This window comes from Lissotriton vulgaris, chromosome 3_1, assembly GCF_964263255.1.
Source record: "Lissotriton vulgaris chromosome 3_1, aLisVul1.2, whole genome shotgun sequence".
Classification (NCBI taxonomy): domain Eukaryota; kingdom Metazoa; phylum Chordata; class Amphibia; order Caudata; family Salamandridae; genus Lissotriton; species Lissotriton vulgaris.
The window spans coordinates 900,849,398-900,874,070 of record NC_141689.1 but is presented as its reverse complement, the minus strand read 5'-3'; the positions used below and the strand labels follow the sequence as shown (position 1 = coordinate 900,874,070).

Sequence of the window (24,673 nt, the reverse complement as noted above, 5' to 3'; positions counted from 1 at the left end):
TTTCAGTGCAAAGCAATGAGCGAGGCCACATAGGGCCCAGCTCGTTCATATCTCACTGCCAGAATCCACTCAGGGGACAGGACCCAGCTTTCCTCTCCACCACTGTCTCGGTGCTTTGGCAGTGTTTGTCTGCAGTCCTCATTAAGCGCTTCTTGACGAGATACACACAATACCTTTCCTACAACTGGATAGCGCTCACTGACGCGGCTGACACACATCTAAATGATCCTGTCATATTTCCGTTCGGCAGGCTGTAAAATGCAGTCTGATCACCCATTTTGTGACATGTTGTAAGTGTTCACTGTTTGTGTATCTGATTGGCATTGAGTGCGAGCTGTGCGTGGGGGAGCGCTATGAGAGCTCAGGTATATTTAGAGATATTCAGCGCAGCCGGCTGGAAGTTAATGTTGTGTACCGATGCAGGCGGGGTCTCAGGTTTTGCCTGCACATGCACAGTACCTTTGTAGCATGACCAATGGTAAGTTTCTATCCATGTAGCGCTGCTGTTTCTTTGTGAAGCACTTTTACAGATGCAGGTTAAGTTGGCAATATATAAAAGCACTTAAAAACAAAGGACATGATGTTCCACGAGAGTCTGGGAGGGGAATTTTTCTATGCTACCATCTAGTTTAGCATGTTAGTAATATCGGGGATGATCTTGCTTATTGCATTTCGAGATCAATCCAAATCCATGTTTCGAAATAGAGACATGTGTACAGTTTTTAAGAAAACGATATACGTTGTTAAAATTACGTAAGCTAAACACCCGGGCTTAGCATAGTGTGCGGCCCTAATTGTGTTTGGCGGTTTCTGCCATTGCATCCAGTTATGTGATACAAGTAAACTGCAGAACTACAAGGTTTTCGACGGTTGTTAGTTGTATTAAGATGAATAGACAGCAACTAGGGCTTGTATACAATAGTAAAAGATTCCACTTAAAGCCTGGTGACACTACGACAACTATGTCAAAAGAGAAGAGAAATCCCTAGAAAAATGGCTCTCTTCACGTGAGTTCCCTTCCCCTACAAGGCTCGCCTGGCATGACGTCATGCCATAACATCTCCGTTTGTTTTCTTTCTGCATCTACTAGCTGGGACGGGCCCAGAGATCAGGGTGGCTCGTATTTTGATATTTGAATCATGGCTCATTCCCATGTTGGGTGCGTCACATGGTTATATCATGAACATCCAGCAGTGTGAGCACACGTACAGGCAGCAAGTCCCTGTGTTTGTTTTCTTTCTAAGATGAGTTTATTATGTACGGTGCTGCCACCCCTGGCGGCTAGGACTGCACTCTAACAACAAGCCACATATAAGCATTTGATCATGGGAGAGAGCCAGGTTTGAAAGTTCGACGATTTATGCAGCACTTTAGCTCTGGATAGGTTGTTTGTGTAGATCTGAACTGGGGGCTCCTTCGGGCAGTGGGGACTCCCGTGGGTAGGGACAGAGATATACCTCGGAGTGCTCTAATGAGGTGTGGAAATTTAGTGTGCTGCTCATGTTGAGTGCTCTATATGGGAGACGCGCAGGGAGCCATTGAGGTGCTTGTGAGCATAGTGGGAGAAGGTTGCCTTCCCAGTTATTACTATTTACATGGTGTGTACCTCTTGGGGATTTTATATGGCCTCCAAGGTGAAGAACATTGGAATTGTGATGAACTTCAACTTTGCCATAAACAGGAAGCTTTTCATAAGACTTGCCCTGTTATTTATCTCCGAGAGAAAGTCCTCTTTCCTTGCTCGCTATTCCCTTATACACAATCTTTGCAACCCCCCGCACCCCAGTATATTTTGGACAACAAAGGGATGAAAAGATATGCACACTCCAAATCCAAGGACTCTGGCAGAGCACGTTGCAGCTTTGGGGGCAAAACAGTTTTAGTACAACAGTTGTTCTGTGGCATGCCTACCACAGGATTGCAGAAAACAGCAAGAACACATACATTTTAGCAACATTTTTTAAACCTTCCAGTTTAATGAAGCCTTTGACGTTCTATCTTAGGCCCCTTATCTCTCTCTTTATGGTACTTATTGGGTGCACTAAAGTCCAGCTTATGAATCATGTACCCCAAGATGAAAAATATCATAGCAACATTTTGATGTGGCATGTGTGCATCTTATTGTATTATTTTAACTTGTTTCTTGGTGCCTGTCTTTACCTAATGAATAGAGCATCAGGACGGGACAGGGCCTGCTCAAATCATTTTCTCAAACAAAAGTAAGGCTCACCTGCACCCTAAGCCAATGAAGACTTTTACACTGAAGGGCATCCTGAGGTTCTTTACTCCTCCCTTTAGTACATAGGCGATGATGCTGTTTTTACAGTCATTAACGAGTGACTGGGTGATGGTAACTTTAATTGCGACATGGAATATTTTATTTTTAGTATTTTACTTTTAGTTCCCAGGGACCCCCATTGTCATGCGGGAATGTGCGAGGGACTTTCTTCTCATTAGGAGGTGGGGGGTGGAGCGGCCGCCGGGGCAGGGCGTGGTGCTCGGCAGGAGATGCAGAGATAGAAAGAGAAAGGGGGCTCTGTGCCCTTTTCCGAGCCGGGCTAGCCTTCTCTTGTCACTCACCTGGGAATATTTTAAGTGCGCAGTATGGAAATTAGCGAAGACGCTCGTTTTATACTTTTTGAACCCAAAGCTACTCTTTTTGTTTCTGAAGGAGGGATTTAATTAAGCTATTTGTATTCCAATAAAACACATTTTAATACATTTATAGTACAGATCCAGTAAAAAAAGGTAGCATTCTTCATATATTTGATTAGGCAGGAACACACCCAAAAAGTTCACACTAGTAGTTTAAACTCACTATTTCTAATCATGCATCTTTACTGCTGTTCATCTGTAAAGCTGTAATCATACATATTTTTTGTATTTTGCTGCTTTCACGCCGAGACTATATTATACATAGGGGCCCATACGTGCTCTTGAATATACATTGCGCCACCTGGCAGCTCTGCGACACGAGCTCAGAGGATACTGCCACTACAGTAGCTCGGAGTGTAGTCTGTAAACAGAAAGGTGGGAATAAAGCAAGTGTCAATTGCAGAATAATTGGTACCACTTGGTACCACTGCACCAGCCACACTACTTCCCTACTGACCGTTCTCCACTTCAGCCCCGTCTAAATTACAATTCCTGCTTGTGACCCTTTTGCCTGCTTGTGCTTGTTTTCCTGACCCTGTTGCCTGCTTGTGCCTCCGTGTGCCCCTGTTGCCTGCTTGTGCCTCCGTGTGCCCCTGTCGCCTGTTTGTGCCTCAGTTTTCGTGCCCCTGTTGCCTGCTTGTGCGCCCCTGTTGCCTGCTTGTGCCTCCGTGTGCCCCTGTTGCCTGCTTGTGCCTCCGTGTGCCCCTGTCGCCTGCTTGTGCCTCAGTTTTCGTGCCCCTGTTGCCTGCTTGTGCGCCCCTGTTGCCTGCTTGTGCCTCCGTGTGCCCCTGTTGCCTGCTTGTGCCTCCGTGTGCCCTTGTTGCCTGCTTGTGCCCCTGTTGCCTGCTTGTGCCTCCGTGTGCCCCTGTTGCCTGCTTGTGCCTCCGTGTGCCCCTGTTGCCTGCTTGTGCCTCAGTGTGCCCCTGTTGCCTGCTTGTGCGTCCGTGTGCCCCTGTTGCCTGCTTGTGCCTCAGTGTGCCCCTGTTGCCTGCTTGTGCCATGTGGGTGTGTGTGGAGGGCTCTGTGTGGCTGTGTGTGTGGGGAGGTTTGTGTGGCTGTGTGTGTGGGGAGCTTTGTGTGGCTGTGTGTGTGGGGAGCTTTGTGTGGCTGTGTGTGTGGGGAGCTTTGTGCGGCTGTGTGTGTGGGGAGCTTTGTGCGGCTGTGTGTGTGGGGAGCTTTGTGTGGCTGTGTGTGTGGGGGGGGCTCTGTGTGTGTCATTTGCGAGAGATAAAGCTAGTGGCATTGTAAATGACAATGCCATTTATTTATGTTAAAAAATACATAAATAAAAATAATGTCAAGAGCAATGCCAATAGCTCTAACTTTAACAAAGGCGAAACCATTGCATTGTAAATGCTTGTTTAGGAAAAGGGAATGGGTTTGCGTTCAACAAATACAAGAGTCCCCTTTCCTTGTTTTATAAGGAAAAATCTCAAGTGGTCATCTATTCTAAAACTGCTATATTAGTCGCCGGTATGATGAATATAGAATGGAGTCAAGACAAATTAACAAATTTACATATACAAGCTATATCCCTCACACATCAAATGTTGTATCTTTTTAAGTGAATAAGATCAGCAGAATACAATGAGGGCAATAATTGGCAAAGGAATGGATTGTGTATCTTATTTTATTTATCAAATAATCTATTATCTTTTCATTATTTTAAAAACATCATCATATTTATTAAAAAAACAATACAATACATAATAAAACAATTTATGTTATAAGAAGAGAACTGTTGACGCGGCGTTTCGGTGAAAAAGATCGTCACCTTCTTCAGGACAATAGTTTCATGTTAAAAACAATCTAAATCAAAAATATAAAACAACCATTATAGAAAAAACTGAATTGCATCTTTGGTTAACAACATCCCTTAGCATCTTATTTTTAATAAAAAAGCCATCTGCCCATCTACATGTATCTGCACTATATGTATCTGCTCAATCTTAAATCTTAAAATTGTTGCCTATTCCGCATAACATTCTAAACAGACTTCTGGTTCTTCAGTATACCCTCAATTATTTTAAACAAGTGCCTCGGTCACATTAACATCATTACTAGCATCCACATTTTGTCTCGAATCAACATTTTGAGATTTTTCTTAATAAATTTATCAACAACTGATTATTCTAATATTTGTTTATCTGTGGACTCACTCAACTAGCAAGCACCGGCTAGACACCTAAGCTGTTGATACAACTAACTATCCTCATTGAAAGGATATAGTAACATACCTAAATTAATCTGTTGGCTTCGCAGCCCGGTTCAATCGGCCTTGGATAGTGTTGCAGTGATTTTCATGTGTTTCACAAAAGATACTAAAAGCGTGAAGAGGACTAGTTGAATTACTGTTTACAATGAATCATTAAACATCCTATACACTTTGAACTCTATTTCATGGTCTATTATTAGTACCTTAAAATGGAGTCTTGGGTATGTTCATTTTCCCCAACGAGTACTATTAATTTTCCTCTTGATTGGTTGGTATTGGTTACCGCCAACTGTCAAGGTGGAATTTAATAATTTTTATTAGTACATCCCTGTTATTAGTTTTCCATAGTTTTTTTTTAATAATAGATTGGAACACTTAGGGGCACATGCATCAAGCTATTTAGGAATCGCAAACGGTGCAATTCGGTAAAATCGGCCGTTTGCGATTCCTAAATACCTTTTTACTATGCATCAAGCATTTTTGGAAAAATCGCTATTTTTAGCGATTTCCAAAAATGCGATTGCTTTTAAGGAATCGCAAATTTGCGATTCCTTAAAAGCAATGCCTGATTGTTTTAAAAAATGCGAATTCGCAATTATGGAGGGCAAATTACCACGAGGGTGAACCTCGTGGTAATTTGCGAAAAATGTTTAAAATGCTCAAATTAGCATTTTAAACACTGTCATGTTACAGACACACATGTCCTTAGGACATGTGTGTGTGAAACATCCATTTTAAAATACATTTCAGGGGTGCAGGGGGGGTCCTTTGGACCCCCCCCTGCACCCATGGAATGCAATAACATTTTGCGAATTCCAATTTGCGAACTCGCAATTCCCATTGATTCCTATGGGCCTTTTGGCCCATAGGAATCAATGGGAATTGCGAAATCGCAAATTAGAATTTGCATAATGTTTGCGATTCGGTAAAAATTGCGATTTTTACCAAATCGCAAAAATTATGCGCATAAATTGATGCATCCCGTTTTGCGATTCCTTATTTGCGATTCCCTATTTTTCGCAAATAAGGAATCGCAAAACCTTACATTGATGCATGTGGCCCTTAGTACCTGGAGTTGAATCTGGACTATCCTCAATTTTGAATCCTGTAGTGTTGTTATCAAATGTTCCTTCCTATGGATACAGTAGAATTTGATTTTTAGGAAGAGGTCCCGATTTTATAGTTATCCTTGTTATAAATTAAACATGTTCTTACCTCAATATTAATGTGAGGTTATACACAGGACGGTCGTATCCCCGTTTTCTGAACTATAAATGACAAACAATTAATGTTAACCTTACCATCTAGTTATAAACTGCATTTCTATATCCCACTTTGGAGCATCCCCAGTTCCTTCCTTGGGGGTAAAATTTAAGACCGTATCTTCATTTGCACCTTGTTTTAGATTATAGGGTCTATTTGGTTTGTAGAATCCCCAATCCTGTTTTGGAAGGAAAACATAACCTTTCTGTTAAGGGGTCCATTTTTATCTCTCTATTAGCAAGCTTCTAATTGTCTGCCCTCTATATAACTTACTTGTAAGTTTTCCGTTCAGGTGCTCTCCACGTCCCGTCCTGCTATCTTCTCTGGCTGCAACTGACTTATGGTCTCTGGCTCCCCTCTTTTTATATATCTCCTGACTGGTCATTAGGTCCTTAATTGAAAATAATTTAGCTCCATATTTAGTTAGCGCATTTTCCTCAATTTCGCGGCGGCCTTCTTAGAGTGTTTCACCAAGTTACCTAATGTTTGTGTCTCAGTGTTGTATTCGTGTCATCTTCCCTTGTGTTGTGATTTAACCGACCATTTCTTCCTAAATGCGTCTTTGCCTTCAGCAGTGACTAGGAATCCAGCATGTTTGATAGCGGTGGCTGCAGCAGTTGTGGTGGTAGAGAGGATGGATCCCATTGTGTTGGACTATCCTTGAATTGTTTATGTGTCACATTCAGTACGTTGTTGTTGTTATCTGCAGCAACACAACACTTTTCGGCTGCAAGGGGCACAGGTTAGGATGTCACCTTGCTGCCTAACACTAATATCACCATTAAAAGACGCCCACCTATTAATTTGCAACATTATTACCTGCAACAGGTGATTCTAATGAGACACCTGCCCATGACTGTTTTGAGGTTTTAGAAACATGAACCACAATAAGACCAGATTTACAGCAGACACTATTAGAAAAGACAGACTATGGTGGTACTCTGATGGTTCCTCCAGCATCCTAACATATACTTATTACAGATCAGGGTATGCTATTACAACAGTTGACACCATAGTTGAAAGTGTAGCACTGCCACCTGGCACGTCTGCCCAGCAAGATGAGCTGTATGCTGTAACTAGGGCATGTATCCTAGCTGAAGGGAAGACTGTTAACATTTACACTAACTCATGTTACACCTTTGGAGTTGTCCATGATTTTGGCCATTTGTAAAAGTTTTGTGGTTTCATAACAGCAGCAGGGCACCCCATTCAAAATGGTCCTTTAGTTTGTTAAAGGCAATATTAATACCCCACAGAATAGCAGTCATAAAATGTGAAGCACACAGAGGAGCTAATACTGAGAATGCCATAGCTAACGCCATGGCTGTCACGGCTGCAAGAGAGAGCATTTTACAGCCAGTACAGGTAGTGCCTTCAATAGCCAAAAGCATATCAAACATTCTGTACATTCAGAGATGATTGTTGCTAGCTTATTTTAAGAAAGCACATTGGTCTGCAACTTCAGATGAGGGAGAGTGTGGATTAATACAGGATGTGAGCAAAATGATGAGGGATTGTAGATCCACAGTGATGGGAGGCTTGTGGCCCAAAGCAGTATGTTCCTTTACCTTACAAGGCTTGTGCATGGATACACAAACATGGCACAAGGGGGATGAATACTATGATTCGAAAAGAATGATTTGCACCAGGGAAAACAGATTTCACTGCACAATTGTGCTCCCAATGTCTTGTCTGTGCCCAACAGTCTAAAGTTTGGTCCCCTGCTACAAATAATCACTTGTCGGTACCACAGGGTCCCTTTGCCAACTTGCAGGTTGATTTTGCTTTTATGCCCCCGGTGAATTGATTGTAGTATTTGCTGGGGTGTGGGAATCAGTTTTCAAAATGAGTGGAGGCGTTTGCCACAAGAAAGAATGATACAGCAACTGTTGTGCGATGCTTGTTGAAAGACATCATACCCAGGTTTGGAGTTCCCCAGGGCATAAATAGCAATGCAGTGAGTTTGTGGCTTTAGCTGTGCAATAGATGTGTGACTGGGAATAAAGTGGAAACAGCATGCACCTTACCACTCTCAAAGTTCAGGTCCAGTGGAACGAATGAACTCCACAATAAACAATAGATTAGCATGACAACTGATGCAACAGGTCTTAAACGGTGCTCTGCCTTTCGTGCTACATGCCAGAAGGGCAATGCGTACTAGAACAACTCCTTTGTCCCCCTATGAGGTACTATGTCAGTGGGGGTAAGGTTGATTCTCACAGTGTGTCAAGCAGAACTGCTGTGGACTGATGAAAACATTTCTGACTATGCTGTATACTTAGTCAAAATCAAGAAGAACTAGCACTCACTAAGGAAGCTAAATGTTCATGTTTGGGAAGCGGGCAGATGGCTTTGATGAAAGTGTCACTACAAGTCCTGCCCTCCCTGTGGGATTCATGTTGCCACCGATGAAAAACTCATTGTTTTAGCAACAAAGGGAGGACATCTCCCTCCTTAATGTGCACATTAGCGAGTGCGACATCACCAAATATCACCATAATCTCTCTTGACCTTCACATTTATCAGCCAGCATATGGCGCTGCCTGGATGAAACATGTAGACGTTATCATTCTCATCTCATCTACTAAATCTGGTTCCCCTTTGGACCCTTGCCCCCCTTCTGTGATGCAAAAACTCACTGAGGTGATCTCACGCCCCCTCATGCAGATCTGCAACACTGCATTTCAGACAGGCCAATTTCCAAGCATATGGAAGAAGGCTGTTATAAAACCCCTTCTGAAGAAACCCTCCCTAGACCCCACAGCCGTCGTCAGCTATAGACCCATTGCCTGTCTACCCTTCGCCGCCAAAGTATGCGAATCCATTATGAACAGACAGCTTTCAGAGTTCGTTGAGACCCACCAACTTCTCGACGAAACGCAGTTTGGCTTCAGGAAAGGGCATGGGACAGAGACCGCCTTATTAAGGCCTCTGACGAGATCAGGGCAATCATGGATCAGGGGGGGCGGCTGTCCTCATCCTTTTGGATTTGTCAGCGGCCTTTGACACAGTCGACCATGCCACCTTAGTCGACCGTGTCACAGCTCTGGGCATAAACGGTCCGGCCAAGGATCTCATTTCATCTTTCCTGGCAGACCGTACCCAGACTGTAAGGCTGGGAGATTTCTATTCACCCATCTCTGCACTTCCTTGTGGAGTCCCACAAGGTTCCTCGCTAAGTCCCATGTTATTTAACATTTATGTAGCGGACTTAGCGAGGGTAATAAAGGAATATGGAATACGGTTAACATCTTATGCAGATGATACCCAGCTGGCCCTGGGCATTCACAAGGATGGCTGCACAGTGGCAGCCAACTTTCAGAAAGCTATGCTTGAGGTCAGTACCTGGATGGCCTCTAATTGTCTTAGACTCAACTCGGACAAGACCGAGGTTATGACCTTTGGAAAACTCTCTCCAGAATGGTCGACTAACTGGTGGCCGGAAAAGCTCGGCCACCCACCTGTCCCAGTGGAAAAAGCCAGAAACCTGGGAGTCGTTTTTGACAGCAAGATGGTCTTCGACCTGCATACAAACAAGGTTGTGTCGTCTTCATTCTTTATCCTGAAAAAGATAAAGAAGCTGCTGCCTTATCTCCCTCCCTCAGCTGGGAAGACTTTGGTTTCTACCTTAGTCTTCTCCAAAATGGATTACGGAAACGCTCTCCTTCTCCACACCCAGAAGCGAGTCATAACAAAGCTGCAATCCATTCAGAATGCGGCAGCCAGGATTCTCCTGAGCATTCCTCGCCGCAATTCTACCACTCTTGGCATTAGTCAACTCCACTGGCTGAGAGTTGAGAGCTGCATCAAATTCAAGGCCCTCTGTATTGCATATAAGGCAGTACACAACATAGGACCCAGGTTCCTGACGGAAGCCTTTCAGCCATATATTCCTAGACGGCAATTAAGATCGGCCAATACCAACCTCCTCACTGTGCCACGTACAAGAACCGCCACCTGGGGAGATAGACGTTTCTTGGTGGCCACCCCAAAACTCTGGAATCTTTTGCCACAGTCCATCAAATCTGCCCCTAACCTGATGAGCTTCCGCAGGCTCCTAAAAACGTGGTTATTTAACCAGTAAAAGGATCACTGACCCCAGTAGCTCCACAGCGCCGAGACACCCCAGGGTATTTGTTGCGCTATAAAAATTACGAAAATAAATAAATAAATAAATAGACCTAATTTTATATTAATGGATATTAGAGACATAATTTACCTCTACACATATCCACCGATTTGTAAGTACTGCCAGAGGGCCCAGGATTAAATAAATAAACCTTTACTTTAAGGGACCCTGTGGACAGTTTTTTAACACACTCCAGTTTACCTCACTGCACTATCACCACACTGAAAAACCAGCTCTGCTGTAAAACAGGCATTGTAGCACATCCGGGGTGCATTCGGCACTTTGAGTGGGACCCGATAATGAAGCATGCCACCAACTAGGTTGGTGGGTGAGGGTTTTATTTTTGTTTTTTGAAAACATATTTTATTAGTTTTATACATGAAGGGTACAATTCTCTGTCAAACATCATCAACATACATCTACCTTGTTCATATTTCTGCCCGACCCATTATTAGGGGTCCTCCGGCAACTTATTAAGTAAGCCCGACAATACTCAAGCTATACCCGTCCGACCATAATACCCTTCTTTGTACCGTGAACCATGACTCTTCCCAAAATAATCTCAATCTTTAACGTCCCTCCTCCTCCCTCCCCCCACTAGTGTGTGTTACTACAGGCAAACTGCTAGATTCGGTGCAAGATGTTGTTGCTATCTAAAGTGATCCATATTATCCTTGTGAGGTTAATTCTCCCTGCTCAACCCCCTCTGCTTGTCCTCCCTCTGTACAATGGTTAGCTAAAGACTGCACTAATGCCTCCCATGCGTGTACGGTTTCTAGTGCTTTTTCGTTGTTCGAGCGTCGTGCTTGTTGGTATCTAATGGTGCTCTCACTGTGTGCCAACTTCTGGAACTCAGCTCTCCATCTCCCGCTGCTAGGACCATCCTTAGATATCCAGTGCCTCGTGATTTCTCTCTTGGCTAGTATTAATCCCATATCAATGAATTTGCTTGTCACCTTGGTCTTGGATGTGTACGGAAACCAGTGTAGTATACAAGTTGCAATGTCAAAAGTTAAGTGTCTATCCGTGATCCCTTCCAATACGTCCCCTACATCTTCCCAGTATGCTTCCAGCTTAGGACATCCCCATAGCATATGTTCCAACTCTGCCCCTTCGCTCGCACACCGAGGGCATGCTGCGTTCTCTACCTGGAAATATTTCTTGAGCTTACCTGGAATTAAGTATGCTCTATGTAGTATAAAGAAATGCACTACTTGGATCCTTGCATTTCTCGTGCTTCTCCATGCCCTGCGTATTATTTGTCCCCATGCTTCCTCCGGTATAGGTTTCCCAATGCCCGATTCCCATTTCGACCTCAGTGTGTCCAATGGTACCAGCCCTTCATTTAGCATTCTGGAGTAAAGGCAGGTCACTGCCTTAGACATCCCTGCCGCCATTACCACATATTGGCATGCCATCGCCGTCTTGGGTTCGGCTAGGCCTCCCCTCCAGTGTGTTTGGAGTGCAGAAACCAGTGCAGCATGCAATAGGAACCCTCCTCTATGCAGGTCATACCTTTCCTGTAACGCTTGATAAGGCAGTAACTCTCCATTCTCATATAGGTCCCCAAGTAACTGGATCCATGCCTGTTCCCAATCCAATAGTGGCGTCCAGTCCCCCCCATGTGGTAATAATGTGATCATCCTCAGCGGGATTTCAGGCGCATAAGGATGTAGCACCCCCGCCCTACGTTGAGATCGGTTCCAGCACAGTCGTAACGTCTTCTCCTCCATTGTCAGATCCCTAAGATCCAGATTTTGTTGCATGACAATGAAGGACAGCACGTGCCGTGGGATCTCCCTGCCTCTTGAAGTTTCAGGACCCCTAAATTCTTACGCTATTGCCTGTGTCAATACTTGTAATTGAGCTGCCAGATAGTATAACTCAAAATCGGGGACTGCCAACCCGCCCTCCGCTTTTGGCCATATCAGTGTCACTTGTGCTACTCTCCGCCTACCGGAGCCCCATAAAAATCCTACGATCAAAGATTTTAATGCTTTAAAAATCCAGCACGGTATCCAAATTGGGAGCGTCCTGAAATAGTATAACAATCTAGGTAGTGCTATCATTCTCAATAACGCTATCCGGCCCATCACCGATAGCGGCTGTCATACTACCCTTCAGCGCTCTCACACATCTTCCTATGTTTCCCTCCAACAAATCACTGGTACCATGATATTCATGTACCCCCAAGTATTGCAAGCAGGTCGTCTCCCAGCACACGTCTCTAGATATGTTAAGTGGCTTTCCCAGCTTTCATTGGGAACAGACATGTCTTAAACCAGTTTACCCCCAATATCGAGAGGCCGCCAAACTCTGATAGCAAGGTCGCCGCTCCCTCCAGATCATCACCCGCATCTTCCAAGGACATTAACAGGTTGTCGGCATATAATGATATTTATTGCTGGTTCCCCCTGTAGTTCAGGCCTCTATGGCACGTTCCCAATCTGGCTTTTGCTGCCAACGGTTCTATAGCTAAGGCGAACAATAATGGGGAAAGTGAACATTCCTGTCTCGTTCCCTGGGCCACTTGATATTGGGGCGATATCAATGCCCCCACCTTTACTCTGGCCACCGCGGAGGTATATAACACCCTTGTCGAGGTTATAAATTCCTCTCCTACTCCAAATCGTCATAGGGTCTTATATAGATATAACCACTCCAAGCTATCAAATGCCTTTTCTATGTCCACTGATAGCACCATGGGCTGCATCCCATTCGGCTGAGCCGCTTCCATTAACCTCAGCAATCTCTGCACATTAGTCGCTGTGTTCCTTGTCGGAATAAACCAGGCTAGTAGGTCTACATATTGCCAATAGAACTCCACCGGTAGTTCATCTACTCCTGGCGTACTCTTGATGGCAGTTCTAATTTCTTACAATGTTGTGTCACTACCCAGGCATTGTGCCTGCTCCTCTTTTAGTTGCGGGAGGAGCAACCCCTCCAAGGAGGAATTAATGTCCGAATCAGCTGCCGCCAGTGAGCTACTGTACAATGCCTCATAGTACAACGAAAACCTGGTCAGTATCTCACGTTGGGTGAATACCTCCCTGCCATCTCCGTCCTCTAACGCTAAAATCGATGAGCCCCTCACCACGGGGTTGGCCAGCCAGGCCAATAGAGTTCCCGCTTTGTCACCCTCTGCGTGCACTTTTGTGAGGTAGGCTTTATGATCAAAACAACGTAATCTTTCTATTTCTACAGCTACCGCTTCCTTGGCTTCAACTACCTCTGCCTTCCTTTCAGGATGCCCTGGTCTCGCAAGTTCGGTTGTTCTTAACTTACTTTCAGCTCTGTCCACATCCTGCAACAGAACCTTCCTCACTCCTACGTGTTTGCTGATGCAAACCCCTCTAATTACCACCTTAAAAGCATCCCACTCCATTGCTCTGGTGGAAGCCGTGCCGGCATTTTCATTGAAATAATGGGTTATCCCGTCTCCAACTTCCCTCTGGAAGACCGGGTCATTCAATGCTTCAGGGCGCAGGCGCCAAGTGGGGATAGGGGAGTCTGTTGCCATCCAGTTCATCTTGAGCATCAGGTTATTGTTATCAGACAGTGTCCTGGTGAGATACTCCGAATGCACTATGGAAGGTGCTAATTGTGTGGAACATAACACCGCATCTAATCGGACATGTAGGTCATGCATCCCAGAGAAATAAGAATAGTCCCGGTCATGTGGGTGTTGGCGGTGTCATATAACTACTAGATCCCATTTAGTTTGCCACTCTCGCCTCTGCCTAGCTAATCTAATCACCGGTGAGCCCGCCAGAGGGGGGTGCGACCTGTCCAGGGAGACATCCACATTGGAGTTGAAGTCCCCACCCACCACCACCGGGCCCATGAGATAATGTGCCAGCATGCCAGACAAACCTTCAAAGAAGCGTGCTTGCTCAACATTTGGTGCATATAGGCTACAGAGTACTGCGTCCCCTTCCCTCCACCACTACAAATCTACTGTCAGGATCAATAGTCTGTTTCGTCACCTGGAAAGGCACCCCGGCTCTTTTCCAGATTAATGCTCCCCGTGCAAATGCAGAGTAGGTAGTGCTATATACCTGTCCCCTCCACCTCCGCTGCAGAGCTAGCCCCACCGCCTTGGTGAGGTGGGTTTCCTGGAGCAGTGCAATGTGTATCCCTCTCCTAATTAAATATGCATGAATCTTGTGGCACCTTGTCATTGTGTGGAGTCCCCTCACATTCCAGGTAATACACTGTATATCAAGTAACGCCCCCATCACTATACAGCAAAGTCCTCATTGTAAATCGCTCTTCCGTGCACACACTGTTGACCCCCCTAACCCAACTGTTTCCCCAACTACCCCTAATTCCCACCCTCCCGAGAACAGGACCTAGAACCAGATTGATAGTCCCCATCCAAACTATTGCAACAATCATCACACAGCTAAGCCCGGCAGCAGGTACTGACAGTATGCCTTAAGGGCAATGAGGGGTGCTCAGTGCCAACGGGTGCTGTGCAGTCTGTGAATGTACTCCCTCCTCGAAACCCAGAGGAACTCAACCTACCTCCTCTCCCCTGCCAACCTATTGGTGGGCCAATAGGCCCAGGCAAGCATCCTGGCTCATTGTGGCATTAAGTGGGATTGAGGAGAGACACCCCTCCCTAACCCAACAGCAAACACCATGTCTCTCTGAGATCGACTGTGTCCTCCTCGTCTTCCCTCGTCTGCAGCTTCTTCGAGCAATCCATCCGAAGTACCGGCCCTTATTCATCCAGCATCCCGTCTGCTGTTTCCGGTGTGATCGATGGTAACTTTGTACTGTCCCCATCTGAAGCTGAAGTTTCTGAACTATCCTTGCCCTTTTCAGAATCCGAATTTCCTTGAGAGTGTATCATCTTGTCACCGGATAAGGCAGACACTGCCGCTAAAGCTTCCTGCCGTTCCAATTCAGTTTGTGAAAGCGATGGCTTCCGCAGGTCTTGTTTCCTGTGCCGGAGCCACTGCGATTTGCATGGTGCTAGGCCTTCCGAGATACTCTGAGACCCTCGGTACTCGCCGTCCTTCCCAGCTCTGTAGGATTCTAGCCACGTCCATGCTTCTTCCAGGGTTTCATGAAAGCAGGTTCCGCCATCCAGGATAATTCTTAGTTTAGCTGGAAATAGCAAGGATATTGAATACATTCCATACTCAACTCTTTTTTGACTACCAGAAAGGAGGAGCGGCGCCGCTGGGTCTCAAAGATGTGGTCCGGGAACAGGTTGACCTTGCTATTACCCAATTGAAAGGGGCCATCGGTGCGTGCCTTTCGAAGAAGCAGGTCTCTGTCTCGGAAGTGCAGCAGGCTCGCCACCCCCAGCCGAGGTGGTCGCCCTTGCTGTGGGGTTTGCCCCGGTACTCTGTGCGCCCGTTCTAGTGTATAGAAGCAGGACAGTCCTTCTAGGGCACCACTGATTTCAACCAGTCCTCAAGGTAACATACCATGTACGGCCCTTCCGCTTTTTCCGGCAGGCCCACCCCGCGGATGTTGTTCCATCGGTTCCTACCTTCGGCATCCTCAGCCTCCCTCTCCAGCACGGTCAGTCTGTCCAGAGCATGCGTCATCGTTGCTTGCAGTGCTGTGTGTGCAGGTTCCACTTCCTTGATCACCCCTTCTACTTGTTTCACTCTATTCACAAATTTAGAGTGGTCTGCCCTGAGGAGGCCAAGGCCCGTTGCGTCTTGTGCAATATTCTGCTGTAGCGCAGCTCGGGAGTCCGCAATTGCTGCTAAGATTTTGTCCAATTGTTGCTGCAATCCAGGGTTGGGAGGTGCCTCCTGCGCATTCTGTTCACCTTGGCTTGGATGTTCAGTGTCCGAGAGTTGCGCTTCATCTTTCTTTCCCCTAGGTTTCCCCATTTCGAGGATCTCCAGTGTCCCCGTTTGTATGCCAGTGGTCCCAGCAGGTCACCGCATCCCAGCCCAAGCGCGGCCCTGCTTGCAGTTCTCTCTGTACCAGGAATTCAAGCACTTCGCCTCAGCTCTTCCCAGTCATCAGTTAAACAAGGGCAGGGTCTCAGAGAGTTCCTGTATCACATGCAGAGTTGCACTGGTTCCTCGATCCGATGAGCAAGCGTTCCCTCCCACTCGGTCTATCCACGGTTGAGTGATGCCACGTTGGTGTTCAGTGAGTGCTTCCGGTGGTCCCCAACTTGTTCTATGTCAGGTGCCTAGATGAGTTAAAGCTGTCGTTCATCACTCGGTTCCCGTCTTGTCTCCGTAAAGATCGTGATTCAGGCCAGTGTTCTGTTTCTGCCAGCGATGTCGACCCACGTTTGTAGTAGGCACAGCTTATGGAATGGGTTCTGCGCAGCTCGCAGCGTTCAGGAAGGGGGTCCCACCGGTGCCGCTCCCCGGTGCCTCAGAGGTACGTTGTCCCAGAATACTTGTCCCCCTCAGTTCTCAGGGGTTCGTGACGCAGGTTGCTTTAGTACAGGCTCCAGCCCTATGAATGCGTGCCTGGCAGGGGTCAACCCTCAGCTGCCTATTAGTGCCCTCCACCCTGCCCAGGCTCGCAGGCTGCAGCGCCTCCGATGTCCTGCTCCCGCCTCCGCGGTCCGCAGCCTCGGCGCGCGCCACCCCCCACTCACCAGTGCAGAGCCAGGCGCCGCCATTTCGCTCCCTTCTTGGCCGCCACTGCTCGTCTGTGCAGCTACTTCCCAATTATGCGGCTTGGTCCAGGGCAGTACAAGGTCCTCTGCTCTCTCAGGCACAGTCGTTGCCCTTTGCCATTGCTGGTCTGGTGCTCAAACGATCTTTGCAGCCCTGATCGGCTCCCCCTGCATTCCTCAGTGTCGGCGCTCCTATGGAGGATTATCGTGTTCTTGAAGCCATGCGCCTTCTATCTGAAGCGGGTCGCATGGATTTGCTTGTCGGAGGGGGGCAGGTGCGCCCCCAGCGCCAGGCCTCTGCTGGTGTGTCTGCGGCGGTGTTGCCGTGTTCGTCGCCAAAGAAGAGGCGTTCTGGGCAGGTGAGTGAGAGGGGCCGGTCTCGTACGAAGAAACCGGCCCCCTCTGTTCAGGCGCGTGTGAGGGTGGGGGCGGGGGGAACTCCAGCGGTATCTGGCGCTCCTTTTACGAGTGCACAGGAGGCGCGCCCGGCCCTTTCTGTTTCAGCGCGAGTGGCGCTTGAGGCTGGGGAAGCCCAGGCGGGGTATGGTGGTTCCGCCGGGCTTACGGGGGAAGCGGCAGGCGCTTTGCATAACGCGTCGGTTGTGCAAGCGGGCGGAGCGCATAATGTTCGAGGCTTTGTTTCAGCTGCACCAGCTGCTGTGAAGGCGGCCGGCAGGAGGGGGGGCGGAAAGCGATTGGAAAGCGCTCCGCTTCTGACCCGGTTGGGGAGAGGCGGGTGGAGCATGTCAAGGTGATGTCTGTGCGTGGAGCGAGAAGAGGCTCCCTTCAGTTTGTAGAGGTTCAGGGGTCTTTGCAGCACATGAGAGGATCGGTGGGGCAGATGTTAACCCCTCCAGGGCATGTGGTTCTTGAAACTCAAAATTTAGTTGGCTGTGAGGAAGGGACATTATTAACCCCTTCAAGGCATGTTGTGCCACGGATGCCTGTTGCTGACAAGAATACTATTGGCAGTTTTTCTTCAGGTGGATTAGAGGGTTTTGGGGTTTGGAACTTCAAGAAGGCCAGGTTTTATCTGAGGCTCATCCAGGTATGGTTGTTCAGGGATTAGAGGGTAATGTTGGGAGTCCTTTGCTGTTTTCTACACCTGGTTCTTTTGTGGGTGCTGCATTGTCGGTGGGTGGGGAGGGTTCCAGGGGAGAGGGGGAATGGGCTCAAATGGGGGGGGGGTTCGGTTTCTGGTGTTGCTTTGAATTTAGATGTTTCACGGCCTGCGGATACAGGGTCTTTTGGTCTCTTAAATGTGGATGACCGTTTGCAGGGGGAGGGTAGGGGTCGGTCACAAGTGGGCCAGAGAGCTTTTTCTTATGATACTAATGCTGGAGGGGCAGTGGTGGGTCACTCTGCAGGGGAATGGCAACCTGCTGTAAGGAATGTGGGGGGTGTTGGTTTCCCTGTCACGGCACCAGTACTTGACAGGGCATTCACACAAGTAAGTGGTGGGCCTGTACAGGGCTTTCGGGAGGCTGTTCCATATTGGTCTGGGGGTGAGGGAGGCCCCTATTTCATGTTTGGTTCCCCTGGGTGGGAGCATTTTGGTGCTGCAGGTTTGGCGCAGCGTGGTTTACAGAGGGATGGTGAGGGTCAGGTTTGGGGTGCAGGGGCCCCTCTTCAGGCTTCTTCTTCAGCGGTGGCGGGGGATAACTTGGATGAGAGTGATGATGACGAGGTGATAGGCGACTCTCCGGTCAGGGGGGTGCCTTTGAGGGGCTGTATTAGAGGGCGTTCTTTGGATAGGTTTCAAGGGACGGTTGTTGGTGCTACTTTGCAGAGGACAGGGTCTGTATCAGGTGTTGTATTCAGGGACCCTAGCACACCAGTCCAAACTTTTTCTTTTCAGGATAGGGATAGGTGCGGTGGTCCAGACTTGGCAGGGCGCGGTCCAGTCCAATTTCGCCGAGGTGAAGCGAGGAGAATGCCTAGCGCGGCCCTCTCTGTTCCACCGAGGGAACCCGCCGCGGTCAGCACACGAGGGTCCGGCGTGACCCCGCTGGCCCCAACGAGTAGCAGGTATAGGTTGCCTACCTTACCGGCGGCTATGGAGCCACAGAGTCAACGCAAGGGGAGTTACAGGCGGGTACAGTCTGCTCCCCCCCCTGAAGGTTCTTCAAAAACATTAAAATGTACTATTGTTGATACCGGGTTAGGTAAGACCCGTGGTGATGTGTTGCCTACTGGTTTTGATTCGGTTGTCCTGGATTATGACGAAGATAGTCCCGAGGAAGGAGAATTGCGGGACGTGGAGGGGTGGGTACCCTCTCATGTGCCTGGTAGTGTTTTTCAGGCTCCAGCGGTGCAAAGTCAAGTGCAAGTGAGAAGAGAGCACGGCCCGTCGGTCAGGGCGCCTCGCAGACAGGACACATTGGCTTCAGCACCACGGGCGGAGCCTTCCAGAGTGGTCTCTTTGTTACCAGGTGTGCAGTTAGCTGCACAGGCCAAACCTACTATGGTGTCGGTGGGCACAGGAGGGGAAAGTAATGTTGGTATTGGAGAAGGGAGGTTGCTGAAAGGACGTTATGTTAAAGACACCGCTGTGGGCACTGATGATGTTTTGGAAGTCACAGGTAAAGTGGAGAGTGGTACTAGCACTGATGCTCCTAGTGCAGTTAAAGAGCCAGTGGCCAGCAAAGAATTGAAAATTAAAAAGTCGCCTTATATGGGGGTCACAAAGCCTTTGGGTGCCCATATGATGTTGGCTACAAAAGAACGTATTTGGAACGGTGAGTATGTTGAATTTCTGAAGCTGCTACACCGGGAAGTCCGGTCCAAAGAAGGGTCTAAAGAAGAGGAGTTTGAGTTGGCAAAACGTCCTAGAGTTCCGTTAAACATTGAAAATTGGACGGCTGCATTTCTTATTTATGCGAGTGTATACTGTGAAAAGTTTCCAGAGCGCAGCGTGTCACTTTTTAAGTACATGGATGTTATACGCAAGGCGCAGATTACTGGAGGGGGGTTTGCTTGGTCCCAGTATGATGAGGAGTTCAGGGCCAGGATGGCTTGGGATCCGGAGGCCAAGTGGGGGGAGCTGGACATTGACTTATGGCAGCATACCATGGGATCTGCATCGGGGGGTAAGACTATTTTTACGGCGAGTGGTTTCCCTTTAGTTTACCGGCCCTTTCAGGGCAAACCCACCCGGGGAGGGGTGGGAGCTACTTCAACCACACAGTCTGGAATGGGCACATGTTGGGAGTTCAACAAGGGATCTTGTAGCAGAGAGTATTGTAAGTTTAAACACGAATGCTCTGGCTGTGGTAGGCGACACCCATTGTACAGATGCTGGGATAACAAGACAGCAGGAAGTCAACAGGGGAAACAGGCAAGTGCAGGTGGCTCGGGGACGCCCCAACAGTTTTCAGGAGGAAGGGGATCCAGAGGTACTCAGGGTGTTGGGCCAAAGGGCTCATACACCGGTTAAGTTGGAGAGGTTGCGTCTTGCACTTCAGGATTATGAGGATGAAGCTGTAAAGAAAAAATTGTTGGATGGTTTTGAATTTGGTTTCCGGTTGGGTTACATGGGTTCCAGAGAAAGGAGATGGTCTGCTAATCTGAAATCAGCATCTGAGCATGGCGCAGTGGTGCAAGACAAGTTAAATAAAGAAGTACATGAAGGAAGGATGGCTGGCCCTTTTCATGATTGGCCGATCCTTAATTTGATAATATCACCTATTGGAGTGGTCCCGAAGAAAGATCCGGGACAATTCAGGCTTATTCAACACTTATCATGGCCGGAAGGGTCGTCTGTCAATGATTTTATTGACCCAGGCACTGTTTCAGTCTCTTATTCCTCAGTTGACGTGGCCATGTCACTTGTTGTGACCGCGGGCGCAGCTGCTGAGATGGCCAAGTGTGATATAAAGTCTGCTTTCCGGCTGCTGCCTGTCCATCCGGATGATTGGTGTCTCCTAGGTATACATTTTTCAGGAAAACGGTATGTGGACAAGGCTCTGCCGATGGGTTGCTCCATTTCATGTGCTCTTTTTGAGTGTTTCAGTACTTTCTTACAATGGTACTTTACTCATCAGTCCTGTCACTCACTGGTAACGCACTACCTAGATGACTTTTTCTTTGTCGGGTCCCCGGGCTCCACGGAGTGCCAGTCTGCTCTGGACACTTTCCAAGGGCTCATGGAGGATCTGGGAGTTCCTTTGGCTCCCGAGAAAACTATGGGTCCTGCCACTGTTTTGTCCTTTTTGGGAATTGAAATTGATTCTATGGCAATGCAAGCTCGCCTGCCTGAGGATAAAAAAGTGAAAATGCTGGAGTTGCTTGAAACCATGTTATCAAAAAGGAAAGTGTTGGTGAAAGATGTTCAGGTGTTACTAGGCCATCTCAATTTTGCCTGTAGGGTCGTGAGAGCAGGAAGGACGTTTTGTCGCAGATTGGGCAGGGCTCTTGCAGGTCAACATTTGCCTCACCATCGTGTTCGCTTGTCTGCTGGTGTCAAGGAGGATTTGAGAATGTGGAAATTTTTTCTCTCTTCTTTTAATGGTGTTCCTTTGGTTCGGGACGTTGACTTCCAGTGGGATGTGCAAATGTTTTCAGATGCAGCTGGCAGTGATGGTTTTGGTCTGTATTGGAATGGAAGATGGTGTGCAGAACGTTGGCTGGATGAGTGGTTGAATGGTGGTCGCAGCATTACCTTTTTGGAGCTTTTCCCTTTGCTGGTGGATTTGACCCTGTGGGGGGAGGTCTTGGCACACAAGAAAGTGCTTTTTCGTGTGGGCAACATGGCTGTGGTGGAGATTGTTAATCGACAGTCTGCCAGGGATGAACAGGTATTGAAGCTCATGAGAGTCTTCGTGCTGGGTTGTTTGAAACACGACATTCACTTTCGTGCTTTGCACATCCCTGGTGTGGACAATGACATTGCGGATGCTCTGTCTCGTTCACAGTGGGGGAGATTCCGTGGACTGGCGAGGGAGGCAGACAGAGCACCGACCCCGATGCCGATTCATCTGTGGCACGTCGGCAACGTCGGGTCTTACAACTGGTGGTAGGTTCTTTGTCTGTGTCTACGCGTTCTGCTTATTCTCTGGCCTGGAGGGAGTTTCTGGAGTCCGGCGCTTGTAGGCGTGAGGAGGTTTGGCGTCGTTCTGAGGATGTGGTGAACTTCATTTTAGATCTCATGGATAAAGGGCTGACCAAGGTAACCATTGCAGGTAAATTGGCATGGATAGCTTTTATGGGTAAGTTGTTTTTTTTTTAAATATTTTTTTATTCATCATCATCAAGATTACAATTATGTATTTCACCAGGATAAGAAAATCAAATAACATTCATTATTGAATTAATTCCTTAACACGTTCATAAATTCGTGCTTACATTTAATAAATTCTATCCATAATAGTTCTTACAAATTCAATGTAATACCTAAGACAGATTATTAATTATCTTACTGTATGCTTATAACTCCCCTAGCTTTTGCTTCCATGCTATTATTGGAGCCCATATTCGTCTCGCAGCTTCTCTTATTACCCTTCCCTTTTTTTCATATAGAGCCTGTTCCAAGGTAAAGATTGCCAGCAACCTAGAAACCCATTGATGTACTGTCGGTGGACTAGGATCTTTTCCATAGCGATGCTATACATAATCTACTTAATACCATGGCTATATACAAAAACTCATAGTGAGGAACTACCACGCCATCCTTAGCTACTCCTAAAATCATAACTTCGTCTGACAGTGATATATTCATTCCCATTTTTATGGGTAAGTTGTTATGGGGTTATTCTCCGTCAGCGGGGGAGATTGGCAGGAGAATGCTCGAGGGTTGGGCCAGAGAGCAAGGGCACACCAGTAGACTCAGGGCTCCTTTATCTTGGCAGATTCTGGCTCGGTTGATAACTATTCTACCTTCCGTTTGTTCAGATGACTTTGAGTCATGCTTATTTTCCATGTTAATGGCATTCATGTTTTTTGGAGCTTTCAGGGTTTCGGAGTTGTTGGGTTCGAAATGTAAGTGTGGCCTATTTTGGCGTGATGTTTTTTGTTCAGATGAGGGGGTGCATATATGGTTAGCCAGCTCCAAAACTGATCAGACGAAGAAAGGGAAGGGTGTGTAGTTGCAAGCGCGTGCTCCAAGGATTACTTGCCCTTTACTGTTGGCGCAGCGCTGGCGTTCTTTGTGCGGGGGTGGTGATGATGCGCTTGTTTTTCAGCATCTTGATGGCACCCCTGTGACAGCATACCAATTCCGCATGGTTTTGCGCAAGGCTTTGCAACACTTGGGTCTGGATGGGAACTTATATGGGACACATTCTTTCCGGATTGGTGCTGCAACTGAAGCCTTTAATAGAGGTTGGACTGAAAGGGATATCATGAGATTGGGGCGTTGGTCTTCAAACTGCTTTCAGCGCTACGTGAGAAGTCAAGCGGAGGAGGCGCATGCGTCATCTTCCTTCCCATGAGCTTTAACTCTGTTTTCTTTTATAGGATCTGTTGCTGGGCCTCGTTCTCCTGTGGTGACAGTCTGGATAGTTGGGCATTCCTTCGTGAAATGGGCCCGAGTCCAGGCGGCGCAAAGTTACTTCGGAGAACTTCTGGGTTTTAACGCTCGCATGTTCAATGTGGTTTGGAAGGGGAAAGGTGGTATGCTCTGGAAAGAGTTAATCCCATGTCTTAACAACAATATGGTGGGCGGGCTATGTCCTGATATTCTGGTCATCCATTTGGGGGAGAACGATCTTTGTGCTACTAAAGGTGTTGTGTTGCTGCGAGCTATTAAGAAGGATTTGAGCCTTATCAAAGAGTTTTGGGCGGGGTGCCATGTCTTCTGGACTGAGTTAATTCCGCGTAGGATCTGGAGAGGAGCGGTCAATCCCAGGGCTGTTGACAGAGCCAGGAAGAAAGTAAACTCTGAGGTTGCTCGATGTTGCCGTGGTCTTGGTTTTAGCAGGATTTCCCATAGAGAGATTAAATTTGAGACAGTGGAATTTTTCAGAGATGATGGTGTTCACCTGTCCAGAGTGGGGATGGACCTATATTTGTTAGAGTTACGTGAGGTTTTGGCACGTTCGCTAGCTATGCAACGTTGATATTTGTTCAGTTCTGCTTCTACTTTACTGGTTGGGGGGGCAGAAAGGGAGGTGGTGTAGTTTTCTCTCCCCCCCCTACCTTTCTGGGTGGCGGGGTTTTTTTGGTTGTCTCGGTGCGGTTTATTGTAAATTGTTGATGAGTATTGGGTTGATTCATTGATTGACAGGTACAGGGGAAGTTGGTCATTGTTTGACCGTTCAGGTTTTGGGGGGTATTGGCAGGAGTGAAGGGTCAGGCAGGGTTTATGGTTATAGAGGGCCTGGCTTTCAATATGTGATTGGGGTTTGATGACTAATGGGTTAAATGATGACGTAATGATTTGATTAATGACGTAATGTTTTATTGATGATGTTATGTTTATAATGTTATTGTAATGTTATATTGCTGTATTGTTGGGTGGGGGAGGGGCCAAAGAATTTTAGGGGAGGGGGTGGGGGGCGGGGTTTGTAGTTAATTATTTATTTAGTGAGGTATAGTTTTGTAAGGCGTTGCCAGGGTTTTATATTTGTAATGTGCACCTGTTTCCTAATAAAGCGGCCTTTTTCACACCCAAAACATTTTTGGTCTACTTTTCTCCCACCCCTCGCCCTCCCTCCCAATTAGCAGACGCCAGCACCGACACGGATTCTGTCCATCTCTCCACGTTCAAGTGTGCTGCAGATCAGGGGAGCCCCACTGGCGCTTTTCCGCTCTCTGTTGCCTTACATTATCAGTGCCCCAGAGTCTTTATCCTCCTCAGCTCTCG

At 47.3% G+C, this 24,673-nt stretch overlaps 1 protein-coding gene across 1 annotated transcript; it reads left to right on the top strand.

Annotated features, from left to right (window-relative positions):
- Positions 1-18,805: 18,805 nt before the first annotated feature.
- On the top strand, positions 18,806-23,927 carry LOC147727179 (uncharacterized). The gene is made up of 2 exons (XM_086963066.1): positions 18,806-19,304; positions 23,326-23,927. The coding sequence occupies exons 1-2, from the start codon at positions 18,806-18,808 to the stop codon at positions 23,925-23,927; spliced, it is 1,101 nt and encodes a 366-aa protein (XP_086819192.1).
- The last annotated feature ends 746 nt before the right edge of the window (positions 23,928-24,673 follow it).

Excerpts from the sequence above, each read along its gene's own strand:
- LOC147727179 (XM_086963066.1), top strand. The coding sequence starts at position 18,806 with ATGCCTAGCGCGGCCCTCTCTGTTCCACCGAGGGAACCCGCCGCGGTC. Across the intron at positions 19,305-23,325 it reads AGTGGTCTCTTTGTTACCAG|GATCTGTTGCTGGGCCTCGT; the intron begins GTGTGCAGTTAG and ends TTTCTTTTATAG.